Below are 23772 nucleotides of genomic sequence, written 5' to 3'. Positions count from 1 at the left end.
GTGCATCATTTACATCTATGTAAATGTCAAATATTAGTATTATGCAGTTTTTATGCAGTTTAATCACTTTTTGAAATTTTACTTGTTGAACAAGTATTACGTATATAATTAACTGTATTTATAATTCACCACGCAAATGATGTATAATCGGTTTACCTGATTTCTCAAGTCACTTTATTCCCGTTTTCACGAGGTGATATGTTTATGCTTACTTATTTTGCACAAATTTCGCGATTCGTACACAACACGTTATTTCTGTACGCTTAAATTGTGTTTCTGTTTTCATACATTTGCCTACAGCGCGCACACCATTGGCAGTACGAATATCACTACACCACGGTGACTAACAACAATACAAGCAGAGTTTTTATCAAAATTATGATAATTCTGAATTCAGAGCTTGATCACTATTGTCATACACCATTTATCAACCAGCTCACGTTTTCTATGCCGAGTAAAAAAAGATATGAACAAAACAGTTACAGTTTGTCGCGAATGGGCCGCAATGTATTATATTTATGCTGTCATTATAATTTCATCTTCAAAGATACTTGACAAAAAAAAAAAACTACTTTTCTTTGTTCAATTCGACGGTTTCAAATATTTTCTATAAATTTTCTTGCGAAATAATCCAAGAAGTTAATTGACTGAAAAATACTTGCACTTTTTAGAAAGAAAAAAAAAAGTATTACCTACATCTATTTCTTGAGAATCCCATAACGCCACCAAATCATATAACAGTCAGTATGAAAAGCCTTGATATGAAAAGTTTCTCAGCGTAAATATAAGGTTTTTAGTCTCAAGGCGAAAACAACGCGACGGAATTTTTGTTAGCAACGCAACTTCACTTACCTTCGAGATTTTATAATCATACATTGTAGGATTCGACAGTTTTCAATATTTACATACTTCTAAGCACACATTTCTGGTGATAATATGTACTTTGAATAATTTTTAAAGTGCAATAGTCGACGTACTATTACTACGTTACGTGTAAAAAAACAAGCTGGAACTTAGTGTTTGTGATTAGCTACCAATTACCAGAAGAAGTGACATCATACAAACGCTCGTAGGCATCAGGCGTAGGCCTCTTACACCTGTACCCAGTCAACCCTAAATATGATTAGGTTAGAAAACTTATCTCGCTTATTCTCACGGTTCGCAGATATTTCTACGAAACTAAATTACTTCTGCCACGATTTGGTTCAACGTTAAGTGAAATATGATACTCAATGAGAGCTCAAACTTTCCGCAGAACTGAAAAACAATCGCAAGCGTGTAAGCGGCGGCCATGTTGACTTTGATCTAGCGTCTCAATTCGCGGCAGAAATATTTAACGATAAAAACTGCAGACACATTTTCGCAGTCACCCTGATCATTTCAAGAATTCAATTTTAGCATTTTGACATTAATGACTGCTGCTATTCGAGGAAAATATACTCGTCCTTACGTGACACACGGTTAATAGTAACTTTCCTCGCTATTACTGCTCTCTGCTCCATTCAATATACTAACTGATGTAGAGGATTATTTTATAAGTACATCACACTAATACGTGTATGCAGTTAAGTCAAAGAGATCGGGAGTAGCTGGTTAAATCCGCTTCTTCGCAGCTCATATATCAATTAAAGATGGCTGCTTGCGATGCTCGGTTGACCCCCCTCGGCAACAATTCGTTTCATTTAATCACTTGCTAGCACATGCTGTACATTGGCAGCTTGCGAGGAACTTGTTTATAATAATATTCTGTGTCGACATTGTAAAACTTACATGCTATTTTCTCTTTCACATTACTCTCCGTTTTTTCTTCACTTGATATTTTCATGACCTCACTGCATGTCGAACACGCATATTTCGAAGCACAAGTCACATCTACTGATAAAATACCTAACACTTTACTCGTACTGTTTGACTACATTTTTACACATTTTCCTTTTTTTCTTATCTACCGCCTCCGACGTCATAAATACGAGTTTTTTTTTTATTGATCGTATTCTTATTCTCCTTTTTGCTGCTGAGAATTGAAAACTCTGATTGATTCACAATTTTTAGAACACATTTGAAGAATTTCAGAAGTATTGCAAAAGTTTTGAAAATCTTGAAAATGAAGCGGAGAGAAAATTCTTGAAAATAAATAACAAAGGAGAATTATTTAGAGGAGAACTGTTCTGCCAGTAATATTTTACTCGTTGCAATTGTGTTAAAACTTGATTACTGAGTCGGTCCAATTACCGTAGATCCTACGAAAATTATTATGGCAGGCAAAATTTAATATGAATTTATCAAAATTGTGTATCTATAATTTATCTTCTTGATAATAATTTGTGTCCATCTACATGTAATGAATAAGTTGGAGGATAAGAGAAGTAGCAGAAGTAGTAGAGAAGGAGATACCTATCTTAGTGTATTCAAGGTTGATGCCTATTTTTAAAAATAATCATTTTCCACCGACAAGGCGAGGGCCGACCTGCGTAGGTCTCCTCTCTCGACCTCTGCAGCTGTCTGCTAGGCTGTTTCAAATCCATTTTCTATCATTTACATTTACTGCGTGTAGACGGACGCGATATTCACCTCCATGTCGGAAGGTAGAGATTTAGAGAGAGTCGAGAACCTCTGTTCACGTTCATCGATATGTCGATAATCATCAACGATGCGTGATCATCGTTAATCGATTTTGAAACGCAAGATTAATTGTTAACTTTGGGTTTGTTTTCTTCTGTCTTCTACACTTCTTCGTTACTTTTACATACGATAATTTAATTTCAATGATCAACCTGTCTATTTCTTATACAACACGAGCATGTTTCACGTGCGCAAAGTACCCGATTCTATGACGCTCGAGTGAATCTGCGAATGCGCATGCGCAGAGTACTGAAAAGATCACTTTTGGGTCTTGGAACTTAAAAGTGATCTTTTTTGTACCCCGTGCATGCGCTGTTGCGAACGAATCTGACGTTAAGCGACCCTAACCTCAATTTTATGCTTCGGGCATAAACGCGTAACATATTCCTGCTATACATATAAAGAATCGCAGGCAACAAGAGGGCAACGGTCCTTTCGCTTCGCGCATTTGCAATATTCGCCTTCGGCTCACCTACGACTCATATTGCAAACTTACGCTCGGCCCGAAAAAACCGAGTTAGTCTCCTTATTCCGCAATATGTAATTGTTCAAACGATTCACAGCTGCAAAATGTTTTCGCAGTTTTTTTTTTTTCGTCCAACTTGGCTGTTGAAAAAAGAAGTTAGTACAGCATGACTTTATTCAGTGCTTTGATAACCTCGAAATTAATGTAGGTATCATTTTTTTCCGTTTATTCTTGCTTCCTCACTTTCATTTGTGCAGGTATATTGTAAATTTGAATTGTGATTTCATTGTTTTATGTTATGCACACCGAGATTGAGCGAACATTGGAATTTGATGCGTGCACCAGCTGTAGATAAACGATAATTATCTGCTGCTCTTGTATTTAAGTGGTAAAACGTGCTCAAGAACCGCGGTCCGTGTATTGCAATGTAGAAACGTCTGTGAAACGTGCCACACGAGGTTTGACGCACGTGGCCTGTGTTATGTATTACATATACTATAAATACGAGAGAGCGATACGTTCCCGAGACGTCGTGTGAGAGAGAGAGAGAGAAACAGAGAGAGAGAGAAATAAAAAAGCTGATGATTAAGTACACTGATTTTCACATAAATCTTAGAAATCAATTTTTTACTGACCTGGTTTCTTTTTCCACATAATTTGATTTTGAAAGTTTGATAAATCATGAAAAATCACTGTATAGTATACCTGTGAAGGCTGCTTCAGCGACGTAAAAAATCTTGTTTAAAATTGTGCAAAATTGTTAAGTTACTTAAAGGTGGAAGCTGCGTCATTAATGCAGGGATCATCCGTATCAATTCACGATATCTAGGCACACATCACGAGCTCCAAATCGTCGAAAGTGTTTAGTTGATAATAAAGACATTACTTATGTATACTTTCTGGGATACACTAAATTGATAGGATTAAAATTTAAGGGGAATTCCATCATAAGTCGACTTGGGTTTGACTTTTGACCTCTCCGATTTGGCTCGCAATTTTTGTATATGACAATTTCGGGAAAAATTATAAGTCAGATATGAAATTTTTTATTCTAATTTAAAAGAAAATTTGTTATATTTTTCCAACCCTTTTTTGAGATTTATTTTCAAATTTGAACTGAAAGTCAGTCCACCGGCTCAAAACTTATGAATTTGGATACATGACACAGGATTCTTCATAGTTATTCCAGATTTCCGTATCGTGTCGATCGGTATTGTCGTTTCCAAAAATTGTAGCTAATTCAAATCGGTTATAAAAAAATTAGGAAATAACAGCTTAGTCCCTTCGACAATCACAACAATAATACAAAAAATGGCGAATGCCTCTAGATACACAGTATACAACATAACTCAAAATTAGGTAAACTCAATACCGTTGTCCAAGCATTCGCAACACTCCGCAGACGCGAATTCCGATTATTTTTTTTCCGCCTAGGTCGGGATGTGCGCAAACAGATGTTGGGTATGGGTGACGGATGGTTCATACTCGGAAGCTGTGGCTGGACCATAGGATCAGAATTTAAAGATTCGAGTAGCGCTAAGCGGTTTAATGATTTGGGTAAATACCGAGCATCTACCTACCTCCGGTACTTTTGCCTACGGTTTTGAAGGAAAATATTTTTGTTTACCGTCGGCTTTGGTCCGCGGCGACGTCACGACGTAAATTTAGCCTCCACTGATCGTGAACGCCGTCCTCGCGGCCACCGAGATCTCGAACATCGCTCCGAGTAAGGCGCAAATGGTCTTCTGACCTTAATAGTTGCGACAATTCGCGCCAGTCACGATCATGCAACTTATACCCTCGACTGGTACCGACTCACCTCTCCGTATACCGTGTGTCCATGAAAAAAGTGCGCACATTATACGCGTGCGTCAAGCAGCCGACGCCAATATCAATCCCGACTGTCAAAAAATGTCCCTAGGAACCCACAACTAACGATGGGCTCCTAGGGAAATTTTCTAACCGTACCGATTAGTATTGTGTCCGCTGCTCAATCAGGCGCAACTGTCGGCCAATAAGATTAAAACGACTTGAACTATACTGTTAGAAAATGTCCCCAGAAACCCACAGCTAATGGTGGGCTCCTAGGGACATTTTCTGACAGTCGCGATTGGTATTACGTCCGCTGCTAAATCAGGCGTAAACTGACTGATAAGATTTGAACGACACTTTTCTCGTGAACACACAGTATATACACAACTTATCTCACCGAGGTTATGCGAGTGCAAATTTACGGTTTCGGAGGTCGCGAATGTACCGCGGTAAACAGATTTCATCGATTTGATGCAGTAATTAATCTCGGAATTCGATCGATTATGAATTCGAAAGAATTTATATGTTTTTATTTTTCTTCTCTCGACGTTAAAGCGATTTTTCAAATCAGGCGACAAAATTTCACGTTTTTGTTTGTTTCTTGTTCTGACGCAAATGAGCAACCGTATTGAAAATAGTGAACTTGATGTGCAAAATAGAACAGAAAAATTTCACTGTTACTCATTACTTTTTCCTACTCGTTTGGTTGTACTGGTGAAGATTTTTTTAACTTACATTTGTTCTTGTATAAAACATTGTAACTCTTCTTTCAATTTCACAATGTTCTTGATCTTCGTAGTTTGGACCGCATCTATCTATAGCAAAACGTAGTTTAAGTGCACTAGGAGGAAACTTGAAGGCGTTGAAAATTGAAAATTTCTAAAAGTCACATGTTTTCAGGTTGTAAGTAAAATTCTTTTGAAAATAGAACAATTACCGAAGCGGTATAAGAATTCAACGTAAATCGGTAACTATGATCGAATTGCAAAATACTAAGATGAAAGAAAAAAATGGCGTGGAAATAGAAACATCAGTGAAATGACCTTTGAAGATATTCAGACAGTATTGCGAGAAAAAAAGCAGCAAATAGGTACATAAATCGAATTTTATGTACCGTAACATGCGAAATATAGGAGAGTCAAATGTAGCACGATTGCATGGCGCTTCATATTCACGGTCGAATTTCATTTCGTAACTAATGTCTCGAAATACTTTTTTTAGAAACAGATCTCTCACGCAATAATCAAACTAGCCACTCTAGGACCGCGAAGAAATTGTACATCAAACTGAAAACTGAATGGATAAAAAAGTAAAATAAATAAATAAACGGACTAGACGTACACACGAAATAAGATTGCGGCGCGGGATTCCTGTGTGAAAAACATCGGGATGGCTAATCAATCTCTCGAAACAAAATTTTGAATTGTTAAATTTTTAAGACGAAAACTTGGAGACTGTTTATCAATGTAAAAAAGACAAGAGCAAACTTTATAAGCAATAAACAAAGATTTTGATTGTTTTACATAAAAAACAGATTTATCGAATCTACAAGTATAACTAGAAATAAAACACCCCAATTGCTAACAAAAAAAGAGTTAGTGAAAAGAGTAGTTTGTTGGGAGCCTCGAAAACTTTTGATAATCTCAAAATACTTGGAGCAAGCAAAAAAACGATTAAAAATATATCGACAGGATGGATAAACAGAAATGTATAAATAAATCCTATAAAAGTGAATGATATTAAAGCAGTAACAACTCATGAATGAAATCATTAGTCACATGTTATGTAAACCATTCTTAATTGATGTTGTCTTAAATTTATCTTCTTTTCTTGTTAATTGTTGTTAAATTTTAGTCTTCAGGGAAGCCGGAGCTTCTACTTCTGAAGAAAATAAGTGTAATGCATTATAAATCTGTTCTTACTGTATTTTGGTAATCTGGTGAAATAAAATTAATAAATAATTAAATGAATAAAAGAATAAATGAATAAATGAATGAATAAATAAAGGAATGAATGAATGAATGAATGAATGAATGAATGAATGAATAAATGAATGAATATATAAATGAACGAATAAACAGTGAACAAATGAATAAATAAATGAATGAATGCATGAATGAATAAATGAATAAATGACCAAATGAATAAACAATTTTATAGAGAATGAAAATTTATTTCAATACAAAATGAAAACTAAATTTTTTCGTTCACCTGTGTTATCTGCGAAGTATAGAAGAGCTCAAGCGCGGCTGTGTAAGAAATTAAGTAAACGAGGAACGAACATTATACCGGTTCGAGTTTTTGGCCGGCTGCGCGCGATAGCCTCGGGCAATTCCTGGGCATAAGGAGGCTAGAATTCGGAGCGTTAAGCATGGCATAGTGGAATCGCGCTCTAGCCGCGGGTTGCAGGCGGCTCTGGAGTTGGACACACGTTTCCACCACACTTGGAGTATGCGTTACTACATGTAGGTATGTACGATAAAGCCGTGCACGAGTACACCATCGGTGTAGCCGTGATATTATAGTGGGGGAGGTACGGCGCAGGTAGGCAGCTTTTAGCTGGTTGAACAAACGTGCAGTATTCGAAACGACACTCACTTCATCTCGACTCACTGTCTCTCACGGATCAGCAGCGCCAATAATCTATCTTTGAAACATCCGAGCCCGCGTTCACTCGATACCTACTTACACTTAATAATAAACATATAATACAATTAAAAATATTAAATTTATACTATCGCACAATTATACGTATATTAAAAAAATACGTATACATATATATATATACATATTTAAACAAGTTAACGGAAGATATAATCAAAAACCCACGGACAATTGAACGTTGAATTACGGATGAACTGAAGGAAATAATAAACGCAATTTGTGAATGAAACAGTAATTTCTCTCACTCATTGTCAGCTGCTGTATATAAACAATCTCCTTCCCTCTCTCTCTGTCTATCTATCTATCTCTCTATCTCTCTCTCCCCCCCTCTCTCTCTTTCTCTATCTTTTACACACGCACATTGTTTGTACAAAGAAGAAAAAATTAATCGCAGCTGAGAATGAGCCTCCCGTTGTTATAATTAATAAAAAATTTAAAGGCATGTTTATGTATTTGTACATGTACAGCTAACGGCGGATTTTACCGTGTAAATAATTCAGGGAGTTCAAAGTTAAAAGAAATATATTCGGCATTTAAAAAAATAATTCGTAACATAAAACAGTTGTTTGTTAAGGTTGAAAATATTTTTATAAACAAAGTTCACATGTTTGCTAAAAATTTTACCACTTCACCCGTCAAACTGAACGAAACTCGCTACAGAAAAGTATTCGCTATAAAGTGCTGCTGCAGTTTATGATCGTCAAAGTGATTACCGAGAAGAGAAGATCAGTGTCCAGATCCGCAGATCTTGATCCCTTCCTTAATCGCCGATTCTATTCACGTTTCCTCAACGCGCAAGAGTAACACTTTCTCTCTCTTTTACTCCTTCACCCTCTCTTTCTCCCTCTTTTTCTCCCTCTCTCTCTCTCTCTCTCTCTCTCTCTCTCAATTCAACTCTACGACACCGTCGCACCAAGGATTAGGACTTACTACTGAGTTTCTCATCCAAAGACACCACTTCCGACCGCACTGCACTGCTCTGCGGTAAGTATCCGGTGACGATTATTAGTATACGAGTAATTCCATGGTTTTTTTAAGCTTGAATCATGCGGCTGGTGATTTTTCTTGCGATTTTAATTTTACCTTAATTTTGATTCCATCAAAGGACGACAGGATTTTGCGCAGTTTTTTTTAACAGTTTTTTAATACTACATCGGTATTCCTTGAGTTAAAAATTATTTTACCTCGTTTTTTTGGGTGAAGGTTATTATTTGAGGGAGAAAAGTTTTCGTTTAAATTCCAAACAGTAACCTGAAGTTTTTTTCTTTCTTTCAAAACTTGCTCCTTGTTGCGACATTCTTAAATACCCATGTAACGTACCTGCTATTGCAAATCTCGGCAATTTCGGAATATCTCTGAAATACCAATACTTGTAACATTATATTTATAAATACGAATATTTATGTATCTTGATTGAAACGAAACAGCTTAGCAAATAACGTAGGTATAGATTGCTTAATTTTCGCAGCAAACTGAACACGTTTTGCAACACGATAGTGAATCTTCGATTTCAAGTGATTAGTGAAACTCGGCGTTTGGTAAGCTTGGTGTAATTATTCCGGATCCTGCTTAGTTACATCATCAATTTATACGTCGTTAAATTATCGTTATTATCGTAAATCACAGTTATTAGAAAAAATCGTGCATTTTAAACCGATATTGCGTTGAAATAACGTCGAGTTATTCTCGACGCCAACAAGCGTCCCAAATTATCATGCAATATTCAAGGCCTCGATCTGTATTCGAGAAAATTTCATCGATGCGTTGTTAAACACTTCAATTCAGCAACATGAACTCAGCGCGAGATTGCAAACAGGAAAAAATTAGCGAGGAATTGATTAGTCGGTCAACGAATTCGGCGCCGTTCACGCAGACTCTCAAACCAACGTCATTGTCCATCCGCAATGCAATCTCAACCGCCATTATCGAGTAGATAAAGTTCACGAGTCAAGGATAGTCGATTACAACCTCCACGTTTATCTCGAGTGTAAATAATGAACTGGAGAATCCGATACCGGATTTCCGGTACACGGTCAGAAAAAACAATCATGCAAATTCAGTTTCAGTGCTCAAATATTTCGGTCCCGAGAATTTCACGCGCCATTTGCCCGTAAATATTTTCCGATTTTCGTGATAGTATTTTATAGGTCAATTAGGTGAAGGAAAAAATCCTGTAAATCAAGCGAATATTAATCGTCCTGCTGGTTTTCAGAGTTAATATAATCCTGCGTTCTGTATTGAAAATTTACGAGAAACCAGAATGAAAAAAGGCAAGAATCTCGGCTCTCTCGAATCGATTTATTTTCTTTTTCCTTTTTTTTTTCATTTTGTTTAGTATTATTATTATTATTATTATTATTATACACAATCATTAATTTCCACATTGACGCTAACTGCCTTGTGTATATTATTTTTCTGATACTTGGTACTTGGTGTAAAAAGAAAAAAGTTTTGAGGACGTTTTGAATTTTTTTCTTTCTCTCAGCGTAACCATGAAAATTAATCGATCGGAATGTGTAAACAAATAAGAGTGGTGGGGTTAGGGATGCGGAAGATGAAATTAAATGTGAAACTCGAGATGATATTCGCTCATCGGTAATCCAACCGGCAGATACATTTTGTACCTACTCGATGATTTTTAATTCTTGACTTTATTTATTACAATATAATTTCAATGTACGTAAATATTTTTTAAAATACTGGCACTGCTCAGTTATTGAAATCGGTAATCGATCAGAACCTGAGATGATTATAGATATAATTTAATTCTGTGTAATTGTAAGAAAGTCGAATGAAAAATCAAACGAACGAATGAAATCGTAGGGAAAAAAATTCTGTATTAAATCAAAAAGTATCGAATTAAATTTTAAATTAGTGAAACCTCTGCTGTTTAGATAGTGAAATTATTAAATGGAATAAAACGAAGATTGTAAGTGTTCATTTAAAATTTTTTACGTCATATAAGAACTTGAATAGTTGACAGAACCGATTATTTTCATCATACATATATCGAATCTTTCGCGGTTTCACCTTACGGTTAATAAATTGTCGATTTATCGATTTTATTCATCGATCAAAATCTATACGCTCGTTTACAAAACCATTGACGTAGGGTGAATGCCGCGTGCCCCATATACATATACATGTATATAATATATACGTACGTACAGTGATCGGTTACGCATTAATATACATATAACTTACGGTGTGACAGATCGCGCATAATGAGACAAATAAATATTAAGATCTAGGTGTGTAAAACAGCGCATAATCACAATGCTTATGCAAATGAATATAGCTGTACAGTTATCAGCGTTTACGTAGAACGCATTGCGCATTAATCTATAATACCTATCTTCTTATCCTACGTTATATATATACATATATTATGAGGCACCAAAAATAATTGCAAATACAAGAAATAAAAAAAAAAAACACGATTAGTCAAACAATAATAAAATAGGACAATGCATAGTGCACGAATGACTGTTAATGTCACGTGATTATTTTACACGGGTAGAACAGTGTCTCGTATAATATACCGTATTAGACGAGTTACATAACAATCGTTAAAAAAAAAAATATATATATATATATACATAAATGACTATCCTAGAGCGTACAAATTTTTTATTGTACATTTTTTTTTTTTTTTTCTTCTGTTGTTGTTTTCATGTGCACGTATATACATATCTTATTCCGTTTTTTGTCTGCTGCAACCATCGTCACGCCTTACTACAGATTTCCGCAAACGCGCAGCTTCTGAATGGTGTCATAGAATCATGGTCGGAGATGTTTATGCCGTACATTTATCCGTATTTAACTATTCAATTACTGAGAAGTTTTTTAATTATCCGGCTTGGGCATCTGGGCAGAAATAATTGTCGGACCTAATGTTCCTTGAACATAGATCTTTATGCGCCTATTGTGTCGGTGGGACACCGAAGTGGGTCGTAAATTACATAAATCGTTTGAACATAGTCTTTCTTATTCACCTGCAAGCGCAAAGAAAGAAGAAAAATAAAGAAACCGAGGCTTCGCAGGACGCAAAATATTTAGCCAATTATTCACATATGTTGGGAAGAAAAATAAAAAAATTATAACACTTGAGTAAATGTAGGTTACACGTTTACTCGATTTCGTTGTAACGTGCATTCCGCTACTGTACTTTGTACGAGCGATTGACGTGAAATTTCAGTTTAATGGATTTTGTTTCGTTTTTTTCCTTACCGGGATTTCTCGGTTAATCGATCGTGTCTATGTACCCATTTTGAAATCGTTTTATTTTTATATTCCTCACCGGTGTCATAGCCGTCCAGTAAACTGATCGCTCGCTGTGCGGTTTATATAGCTATACAAGTATAGAGTGCGTTGCGTTTTGGGTCAAGTATTTTTATCTTACAAGAACGCGTTTTTTAGCATATGGACACGACGGCGCGGGACTCGGTTTGGTCACAACGCATCTAGTAATGGGTATAATAGGTATCGAAAGAACTCAGGACTCGCTATTCAGTTCGTAAGTAGGTATACATAGATCTGTAAGTAAATCCTTACTTTTCAAGTGTTTCTCGGTTTTTATTTTATTCTTTTTCTTTTCCATTCGCGTATCTGATTTAATTCATTCTATTTTGCGCACACTGCTCCAGTTGTATTTATACATTTACATAATTTTTATATCACAGATATGTGAAATTTAATATTTTCAAGTTCTTACAGTTTTTGGCAAAGCTTATTCGGTAGAGTGAATTCTTAACGACCGCATGCTTCGTCATTTGCTAAAATTTTATGCGCATTTCGCCACGCTGACCAACCGTCTCTAACCTCAAAAATTTTTGCAATTGTCGATTGAACAGAACTACCACCGTTGACGAGGAAATAAATCAAGTTTTGTAAAAATTTATTCACAAACATATCTTATAATATAATACACTAATCGTAAAAACAATGTGCCTATTATTAGTGTACCTACAACGCTGATCCAGATTACTGAAGTTTATTCAAAATATATTTTCTTTTCTTTTTTTTTTCGCTCGTTTGTTTTTACACGTAGTAATCCGCTTACTCAACTTATCTGAACAGTTCATGCAGATTATATAACAATTTTGTGATTACTTTTCACTCAATTCAGTCGAAGACATCTTCTGGTGTAATCAGAGCTGAGTTTTCTTTCATAAATCGTATTTCGTGGTAGCTACGCCTCCTTAAATGATACAATTTTGTCAAATTAAGATATATCGCATCAAGGTGCATAAGATACTTGTAAACCACTTACCCAGCAATATGCTTGCGTATATACCTCCCGCTTAGCGTGTTAGGTAAGTTCAATTATAGTGTCAGGTAACGGCTGCTTGGTTAACATAATCAAGTCAAGCCACCCGATCCCCTCGTATAATTCGAGCATCAAATGGTTACGGGGTAACAGCCGTTGCAGATTTCGAATCTGCTGGGCTAATCTTGTACCCAAAATTGTAATCTGGAAAAATATTTTAGAGATTTGGAGCAGAAAAATTCTCGCATATTTTTTAACGTTAATTTTTCGGTATTTATTGTAAAATAAATCGTTTCAAGCAGTTTGGAGACCATAAAAAAATAGCGCTCTTTGTCTAACTATCGTGTCTACGTATTCAAGAGATTACTCTGTCGGTAACAAGACTTCCAACAAAATGTTGTGCATGTGCATTATCACTTCTCCGTTTTTGTATGTTCTGTTCTTCTGTCGGTAGGTTAGCTTGAATCTTAGCAAAATCCCTTCGCACCCTGAAATAAAAACAATATTAATAAAATGAATTAAATAAAAAAACTCGGTAAGAGAATTATTAGACTGTTTAACATTGGGGGCAATGTTCTTTTACTTGTTTTTTTGCGCGAACAGGATACGATTGTTTTTACAGAACTTCAAATCCTACCGAAGTGTAGAATTTTTAGCTCAAGTCTTATAAGTGCCTGATCGTGTACGCTTTAACGGTTACACTGACTATATTTTCACCGAACGTCGGCTCTTTCCGCAATTCTAAACACAGGATACAAAAAGTATAGATTTTGTAATACGTTTCTGGTTTCCATGGTTACCATATCATAAAAATAAGGCTCTCATAATTTTCTAGGGTAACTTAATCATATCACGATTATTATATTCACATGTGAAGTTAATCAGGATTATTACAATTTTTTTCAAAAAAACTGGAATAAGTATGTTTTGTTCAAGATGTCATTCGAGTAGTTTAAAGTCACACATGGTGTGAAGCACCTATGGTCGTTAGACTTTTGCTGAAAATCCTATACTTCAGGAGTAATTTTTGCAAGGCACAAAATGACTTTCAGTTCTAGTTCGACCAGAAGAAACAGGATTAAAAAAAAAACTGGATCCCAAATTCGAAACAGTCCAATATACTTGAATTTATACATAGATGTTTAAATATGTACCGTTTAAAAGTGTCGTCCTCGGTCCAGAAGCGCAAACAGTGCAATACAAGGACGCGTTACAGCCAAGCGGCTCGACCTTCCTTCCGGTTTCATTCATTTTAACAATCCGCCAACACGATCGCCAAAGAATTTCGATTTTACAATTTTACACGCATGCATTCGATACGGTCACCGTACAAATACACACGCACGCACACCTGCGACTAAATCGATCAAAATATAAATTTCTGTACATAAACATGTTTAACAATAAGTTTTATACGTATATGCAGGGATGATAAAAAATTATCGTGCCGCGGCAAGGCCAGCTTCCTCTCTATCTCTCTCTCTCTCTCGATCTCTGTATAAGCAGTTGGTATTCGTTGACATAAATCTGGGCGCGGTGGTCGCATTTGGTTCATTCGTACGATGTTTATGTGTGTGCTTAAAAAAAAGGATATCATACCTGCATGTGTCACGAATATATTTGAGTAACATTCGACGTATGATTGAGTCATGTATTGTATCTGACGTATATATATATATATATACACACTAAAGATATGTTACCTACAGTTATCTATTGTTATTTGCTGTCACATTTTTACAATAAACTGTACACTTTTTCCACGTTTCTAATATCACGCGCTACATAAATTTCTTACATTTATATGAAACGTTATTATATTTGTTTTACTGCGTCCATAATGTATGTCATTATACTTGTCATATATATTTTATTGTTATAACTGACATGCATATCCATTTTTTATTCTATGGTTTGTCACCGCGGATATACGATAATGTCTTCATGTTAGTGTATCTCTTATTATACTTTACTACACGTAAAGAGTGAAGAGAGAAGGTTACAAGCTTGTTTTTTTTTTTTTTTTTTTTTTTTTTGTAATACTTTTTTATAGCAAGTCTTGACCGCGTTGATAATAGATTCACGACGTATGGCTGGCTAAAGTTATGATAGAATGAGACGCAGTTAGGACTTTCAACTTAGGCTTAGAATTCGTAATAGAAACCCGTTCTGACTTACCAATGAGTGATTAACGATGCTTGAACTTTTTTGGTTCACTGATGACAGATAGATTTTGGTTGATCAGGGTGAGAGGTATTGTTGAAATTTATTCATCTGTATTTGTTTCTGGTCCAAGTTAGAAACGCCGTAGTGTGAAAATTGAAATTAAGAAGTTGAAATGAAAATGATCCAGTTGAATTTTATGCCAATATATATGTATTTTATTTTAAGTGTGCGGGGAAAATAAAAAACCAAAAGTCTTATACACGTTGGCAATTTCAGGAATATCAATTGAAGCACCAGTCTGTTCGTTTCTTCACGTAAAAATCTAGTTGTTTTCACAACTTTTATGGATCACGACTGACTTCCATTTGTCATTGGATTCTTTTACGCGAGTTTCCGCAAATAGATTCTTGATAATATTAAGTTCGTTTTTAATGGAGCATAAATTCGCGAGTTTCTGCAAGTAGATTCTTAATAACATTTAGTTCGTTCTTAATAAAGCGTAAGTTCATCGATAAGACCTCTGATAATTTTGTATCAAACGGTTATGCAATTGACTAAAAAAACTAAGTAACGTGTAAGTTCATTCCAGGCAATTTGTAAAGAATTTAAATACAAAACTACTTATTCGATAACGTAATTGCTCTGAAATGATCTATGAAACGAAAGTTTCCTCTTCTGAAATTTTAATTTCTAAAGCCACTTGAAATACATATCCAAAAACCATTTGCCAGTGGAACATCGAGCCGAGCAATGAAAATTTCGTTTGTTAATTACATCAAGCAAGATTTTCGGTCTCTACAATGAACCGTGAATGTTGGAATTCAATGTAACATAAGACTCGAGAGTTGACGAATGCGAGCATCGTACAAGTATCCAATGCACCGTGCAGAGGACAGCTGATCTCGTACTACGCAGAATGAGCTAACCTTAATTCGCGGTATAAATTCTCTACGAGATTAGCAAGTACTCCTCTAGCAGAACAGGCATGCTGCGCAATTCACCATTCGCTGTTTGCTTTGCAGAATTTTCGAGCTTCCGGCATTCCACCTACCAAGCACTGCAATCCCATTCGCGTATCAGTTATCAGTCCTTGATAAAATTCGACTTATTGTAATAAATTCACAGCTATTAGATTAGCACTTTTTTCGAACAACGTGGACACACACTATCGAGATATCTCGAATACGTAATATGTATAAAAAAACGCACGAAAAAGTTTCGAATCTAACAATTCTCAAAGCAGGACTTGCCCATTATGCGAGTGATGAAATTGTACCCAGTCTCCCACGTTTCATCATGTTTTTTCGAATCAGCTTAATGCTAGGGATCCTTATCTCATCAACCTCATATTCGAGGGCTATCCGGTTCAAGGTATGCCGGTCGGTCCAGCACGCTGGGTACCGTGTCCATGTCCATCTGTAACGGCAATACCAAGAGATTTGGTACCACGTAAACAGATATTCAATACCTATCACACCGAGACCCAGAGATATTGTGCTAAGGCAGGAGAAAATCTACTTGTGTAAGTGTGTGTCGAGGCATTCTGCGGTATGCAACTGCAAATTGGTATTACAATCAATCGGCCGAGCAGACTGCAGACTGAGTGGCTGCCCTTTCACACGCGTGTAAAACTCGCTTAGCCTTGCATCTGACATCTCTCGCGATGTCGCGTATTTATACATAACATCTGAACGAACGATTCTCTGATACACTCGACAATTATTCACGTGCTAGAGTCCACATTCACATAGTAAATTCAGGCCTGTTGCGCAGAGAGTTGGTTTACAATTTACACGGCCACTTGAGTTACTTCTACCAGCTAATTGAACTCACTGCACTCTGATGTGAACGACCAAGTCACAGACACATGTTATTATGTACAACTGTGATTCGACTACTCACCGTACCTGGAATAGTAGGCGTAGTAAATAGTATCGATTCACAACTGGTTCGAATTGTACATAGTGCAACAGGTTCAAGTTTGGACAAATCGAATACTCATCCATTAACATTTTATTGACAGTTACCTAGCACTGAAAATGGCGACAAAGTACCGGATATTGTCAAACAGTTTTTGGGGCTTGGGGCAGTTGTCACAGACTTCAAGTTAATCGCGTCACAGGAGTGCTTAGAGCTCGGTAGGTAACATCTGGTGGTGACTCACATTTTGTATTTCGTCAGTAAGCTAGCGTAGAAACTTGATATGTTTTTACCTGTGAAGATCTGTTGGCACCTCGATGGCGATGAAGTTTGCGAATATCTGTTGAACCTACAGCTTAGCAATTTTCTGAGAATTATTTTCGTAAACAAAAGATGTAAAATAAGATCCGAAAAGGTGTTAATTTCGACAGAAAAAATTCAACACTTACACAGATTAGTTGCAACAGTAACTAGGTACCAGTGAATCTCGTTAGCTGAATTCTCACTATTATGGCTTTTCCAATAAAAGTTTAAAATGGTGACTGAATCATTCCTGAAGGAATATTTGCTTCGAAAACATCGCCATATTCTTTACTGCTGAAAATGATTGTATAATATTTGAAACTTAATCGCTGTAGTGTAACGATCAATGCGGAATTGATTTTCCGCCAATGACGTTCGCTGGAATGGGTCTGTTTAATGTCTGACGGATGTTTTCTCACAGTTATGACCTGCAGGCTTTCGCATGTCCTACTTTGTTTCATTTCAAATATTTACCACGGAAAACAAGGTATCTTTTCTGTACAGCAAGTTCTAAAAACATCTTTTCGTCTCCTCAAGTTTCTCTGTAGTAACCTTCCTATTATATCAACCATCTTTCGACATACGGTAAACTCTGAGAATAATACGGAGTTATTGAAGTCATATTACGTGTTTATTACATTCAATAGTGGAGAAATAATTTCGAAGTGACGTTCAAGATACAACTTGAGTTAACGAGACTTATATAACGGCTTAAAATAATTCTCGAGAACGAAAAATTATGGGCGGATCGTAAAAATAGCTTGGTTATGAATTCAGTATGACGATGAAAGGCATGGTGGCCGATGGAACGCCCCGTCTACCACCTCGCGTTTTGCAACATTATTCTCGACCCTTTCCCGAGTAAATACCTCAGTTTCCTTGATAGCGGCAGCAGCCTAGCGACGGATAGAAAAATTGGCAAATTTTCATTTTGGCAAAACGTCAATCGTGTGCTCTTGAAACTAAAAGCGGAAAAATAAACATGGCGGATGGTGGCGCCCCGGTGTTACTCGACTATCCTCATGTAACTTTCAGCTCCACGCACATACTTATAATTTCATGGACGGTTGGGCTCGTCGGTAAGGTTACCAAAATTTACAACATTTTAGTCCATGGAACACCATGCGCCTTGTGATGCACAGAGCAGCTAAGTTATCAGCAGAGCGCCAGATACGTCATTGCTATTTAGAATCTCGGATATAATTTCCATCTACTCTCGTCCTCGTCACGCTGTTTGAGAACCCGATAAGCATCTAGATAATGCGCCGTTGCATTTCCCGACGTATTATCATCGTGAAACTTTGTTGCGTAGTGCAGTTTCACACGTATCTGCTTATATTCATTTAGTAATAGTCTGGTTTATACGTATTAAATATTTTTTGAATCCACATATTCTGGATGAATACTACCGGTGAATGATTATGACAGTAAGAATGCAAAGCGACCTGTTTTTCTGCAGCGGAAGTTCGGTTAGGGGTCAGAATTGTTTAAAAGGTACTACTAGAATGAGGAATTTGATTTATTTTCCGATTCTTCTCACTGATTTCTTATTGTCTGTACCTAATGTGTCTCTACGAGTTTCGTATTCGAGCCGGGACGTGTAAACACGGTTGTTGTTTGATGTCTAAAGTAGCGTAATCACCGTTTAAGTCGATGTCATACTTATCAAGGATTTCTCAGCAATCAATAACCGAGATTACGGCTTTTTGAATCACTCGAAAATGGCAGCACTAAATAAATACTTGTTTTTGACTCGATGTAAATCAAATATTCGTAATCAGCACAATGAAAATTACTTCCTCCAATCAAACACACCGAATTAATATAGACGCTAGAAGTTCCACAAACTGTATAATCGGGGTCATTTCAATCGGTGGACAAAAGTCATCGCATTACTTTAGAGCCGTTTTCTCTTTTTTATTCTAATCATCCGATAGGGCGACTGTTGTTCACGGTCCATTATTCAGAGCGACGACGTGTCGAGTCCACACAGGTGAACCTCGGCCTCGAAGGCTGCTGCGCAGACATCATTCGTGACGTAATTTCACAGCTGGATTTCAGAACGCGAGTGGCGCTTTCTCGCGGAGCAACGCTTTGAACGGCATTATAAACACGAATCGACGCATTCTAAAATCTCTATAGGATACCCGCAACTCTCGGAATAATGTACAAGAGTCACAGGCGTGGCCTTAGCATTAATAAATTGATCATTGAACTCTGGATCGTTGCTGAATCATTCCGTTTACACAAACACAACCGCGCTCATAGAATGCACCGTTCAATAATATTTCGGGGTCGAGAATTCAAGTGGCATTTTGTCTGGAAACGCGATGGTAGTTTTATCTCTTCCATTCAGTCATTATATTTTTCCATTTCTTCTCATCGCTTGGACTCTTCTACGCGTATTTATTACCCACGTATTAGAAGCGTGCGGAAAATTTCTTATCCCAACTAATTCCATACGAATAACATTTGAACCTTCGGAATAACTCGATTAATTTTCTCCAGTCATTTGAATTTTTCGAATCGTTCCATTCGATTCGATCACTATATTCGTACACTCCTGCTCCGTACACACTTGCATCTACGGACAAAATGTTGTCATATCTAGTTTACCTCTTCCTTTTTCTACAAAAGTCTCATCACACAGCGTTCGGAGTTTGTTTTTTACCGACTTGTAGTAACAAGCCGTGACTATAGTAGCTGTGATTGATTCGGGAGAGACGTCTTGATTGTGCTCAATAACGGGTCTCTCTCCACGAGCTGTGAAGACGTGTAGTATGCGCGGTTGGGTTTCAAGGCCTCGTATTACTAGCAGCTTAAGTGTGTAGGAACTCATGCGCGAATTCCATATACGAGTATGTACACATACGACACCTAGCCGGCGCCTCTTGTTGTTGGAAGTTTGGAAAATAAAGGCGGGGAAAATCTTGTTGATTTAATATGAGGAGTTTGGGCTCGGGTCAAGGCCTAGTGCGAGGTGATAAAAAATAACACTAATCAACGAGGCCTGCGAAGGCATTCGAATACATGACACCTCGAGTAGGTTCTGATTGCGCAATTTTCTTCTCTTCTTCGATTTTCAAAACCAGGATTAAGTATGAAATTACGAAACCGAGTGATTCTTCCATTAGACTCTTCACTACGTCTATTTTCAGAATCCAACACGTTTCGTGACGCTATAAGTGATCGGACTTTTAGAACGATGAAAACGATTTCGTAATGCACATATTGCAGATGGATTCAAGACGAATAGAATGCTGATTAGCAAAATTAGAACGTAAGGTTCATGAGTTTCGGAGAAGCCACTCGCACACATCATCGAAAGATCCTAACCTTAAACTTCGCATTTAACTTCGAGCCTTCTTTCACCGTGTAAGGGTGTACAGCCTGTAATAACTAACGTACTAAAGATCAGCGTGACGATACTCGGTTAGTGTAACAAATTGACCGCCGGATGTCTCTTTTAACACCGTTTTCTGGAACAAGGCTCCAAATCCAGTACCGTCAGCCTTCCTCTCATTATGTGATTGAGCTTTCGTTGCGTACGTCAAGCCTCGCACGTAATGCCGCACTACCGGAAGCCCTCTGCCTCCTCCACAAAGTCGTTTCAAAGTACCCGGCATACGTACTTATGTACACAAGACACAGACAATAGCGTGTGTGTACTTGCACTGCAATGAAATAAGCGATATCTCGTTGTTGTCATCAATAATTACGTTCCGTTTCAACCTCCGCTCTTGTGGAAAACTTTTAGTATGTTGTACTAGATCTGTAACTTTATTTTACATATCAATCGAAAAAGGATCGATACAGTTTTTATTGTAGTCCGATCGCTTTACTGACGTATAGTTATTCGTTGTTTTTCTATGAATTTCCTCATTCGTGTATGAAAGAATTTCACCGTCGAAACTAAAATAAATTCCGACCTGATTAAACTTAGATTTTCAAAATTTATCAAAGTTTTTATTCCGACCAATCCCTAAGCCTAAAGCAACTTCCGCACAGCAAACCTATGCTCCAAGCGTATATCGATCCATACAGAATTGGATACTGTAGTAAGGGGTGAAATTCGCTGGTGAGAAAAACACCCCCAACAGACCGTGTGGCCTAACGGATAAGGCGTCGGACTTCGGATCCGAAGATTGCAGGTTCGAGTCCTGTCACGGTCGTGGAATGGAATTTTTTTCCATCCCTTCGTTTTTTGCATCGTCTAAGAAGCCGAGTCAGCTGTGAAGCTAGTTTTTCTTTTTTATTTGAAGTTATACCAGTCTTTGTAAAGCCTACGAATGTAATAGATCACGTTTTCCATTATCCACGTGTGGCTTCTGTTGAAACAAGTGTATCCTCGCTTAGTAAAAATATTTGGAAATGGGAACGATCACCTGAGAGGTGGGTAAAAAATATGCGAATAATAGAAAACATCTGATGAGGTGTTCATTTTTAGAAATTTGTTTCAATATTTTTCACGTGCCTGGATTGTGGGTAACGATCTTACCTTCTGTACGTGCGACACATGGACATGTATGGTATATAACGAGGCGGTTTGAACTTTGAGTGTCAATATTTCGGCAACGCTATAGCTAGTGTATTTGTTCAGTGTCTCCTTATCATTTTCTCAAGCCCAGAGTAATAAGATAGTCTACTTTGCACTCCCGCGTACGAAACTGGGTTCAAAAAACACGGCTTTGAGGAAAAAAATTCAAATGAATTTGCTGTTTTGTATAAAAAAATTTAATCAATATTCGGGAATGAGCTGACAAGAAGACCGCGGGTTCCTAAACCTCGTATACTGCACACGTTTTCCGGACTTTTTATTCACAGTTTACATCTTCGTTTCATTTCCACAAATTAACTTAAGCCCTGCATCGCATTCTAATTGCGCGGCAACTCACCGTCGGGATCAATTTATCGCGTTTATTCCCCGGCTGACGAATAGAAAAAAAGAAGGAAAAAGAAAAAGAAAATTAAACAACGGGGAAAAAATAATCTTACGTAAAAGAAGCCCAAAAAGAAAAGCGCGACTAATAGATCAGATATTGGTAAGTCTGTAGCTCGACCAACAACATCTTTTCATGTAAACATTATAATGGGTGCGAAAATTAAAAAGTACGAATACGTGCTAACGATGAGCATAAAAGGGTGTCAAAATGATCAAAATGAAAAATAAGATTTTTAAAGAGACCGATTTTGTGACGGGTCTTAATAATTCTAAAAAATTAACGGTTGGAGGGAAAAAATATGGAAAAGTTCGGGGGTGCTTTATCGAGATCGAAAAATCGTATAAAAAATGGTGAAGCGAATGAAAAATGGCGAAAGAAAATCATTGGTCGAGTTGAGACGGAAAGTCTCATATTCTTTTGAATTGGTGAATTGTCACAGTTTCTTATCTGTTCGTATGCACTGTGATGTTTCAGCTTGGCAGCGAGTTCAGAACCCCATCCCTCCCACGAAAAGCAGTGCAGCGCAGGATCAGCAGGAAGACTACGCCAGATCATAGCCTACCGTTTCCCAGCGTATCTTAACCGGAGTAATTTCTTTTAGCTCGCTTACCGCAGCCAGATTTAAACACCGAGCCGACATCGTAGGATGGTAGAAGGTGAACCCGACTCAAAGCACAATCGTAGTGAGTACAAAAGTAATCTTTTAATTAAAAAAAACATCAGCTGGTGTGCTGTAAAGTCGTTCAATTTTTATTACACTCAAGCAACTTTTATCCGCACGTTCCTTTCGGTAAATTTTGCTTTTCATCACCTTTGGTGATGTAAAAAAAGGTTTCGGTAGAAAATTACTTCTTCTGATATCAACGGATCTTCACGTTTTCGAAACTCTAAAATGCGAAATGGCTCGATGAAAAAGTTTGAAGCTCACAGGATTTTACAACGAAACGATGAAATGAAAATTTCCATGTCCAGGTTTTTATTTGAACCTCCCCTTCTACCGGAAACCAATCGATTTTTTATGTTTTACACAGAAGCCTAGACTTTTTCTGAATTCTAGAACCGATTTTGTTTCTTCCAGTTTATATATTTATCATCTACATCTTTACTAACTGCTTATGTTTCCTGTCACAAATCTTCAAATAAATACACTTTTTAAAAATTGTTTGAGGGGAGCTGGAACGGTGTGAACATAATCATTTACGGAAACTGTTTTCTCCTCGATGTCCTTAATTTCATTTTTATTTTCGAATGCGTTCTCGACTTCTTTTCAATATTTTAAATTTCATTTTACGAGTACGTTATGTGCACGTATATTTTTAACACCCACGGAACCTACTTACGTCCGAAACGGCGCCATTTTATTGCAAGATGTATACTTGGCCTATAATTTCCCAATTTTTTAATTATCCAATTCGAATCGATGCCTTAAATAGACCCATATAATCGCCTCACACATTCACGAAAATCACGCCATAAACTAAGTATTGAACATTCTCTCTAATGCAATGTGTACAAAAAGTGTTTAACTAGTTTTCTGCTGCCGATACGGTTATCGGCGAACGACTGGGGAAAGAAACCGTTCAAAGTTCGTCACATGGACTCATTGA

General features: G+C 37.0%; 1 protein-coding gene and 1 non-coding gene across 3 annotated transcripts in view; both read left to right on the top strand.

Annotated features, from left to right (window-relative positions):
• Positions 1–23772, top strand: part of LOC124411921 (synaptic vesicle glycoprotein 2B) — a 49022-nt gene that overhangs the window by 16135 nt on the left and 9115 nt on the right. For both annotated transcript variants that reach the window (XM_046891463.1, XM_046891462.1), the window contains exon 2: positions 22640–22848. In XM_046891463.1, the coding sequence (XP_046747419.1) occupies positions 22812–22848 (37 nt within the window). In that variant the 5' untranslated portion in view covers positions 22640–22811. The remainder of the gene's footprint in view (positions 1–22639; positions 22849–23772) is intronic.
• Positions 21322–21394, top strand: Trnar-ucg. The gene has a single exon. It is a non-coding gene; the product is annotated as a tRNA-Arg (tRNA).

Source organism: Diprion similis, chromosome 10 (assembly GCF_021155765.1).
Source record: "Diprion similis isolate iyDipSimi1 chromosome 10, iyDipSimi1.1, whole genome shotgun sequence".
NCBI lineage: Eukaryota > Metazoa > Arthropoda > Insecta > Hymenoptera > Diprionidae > Diprion > Diprion similis.
Note: the sequence above shows the minus strand (reverse complement) of the source record. Positions and strands in the feature narration are given on the sequence as shown.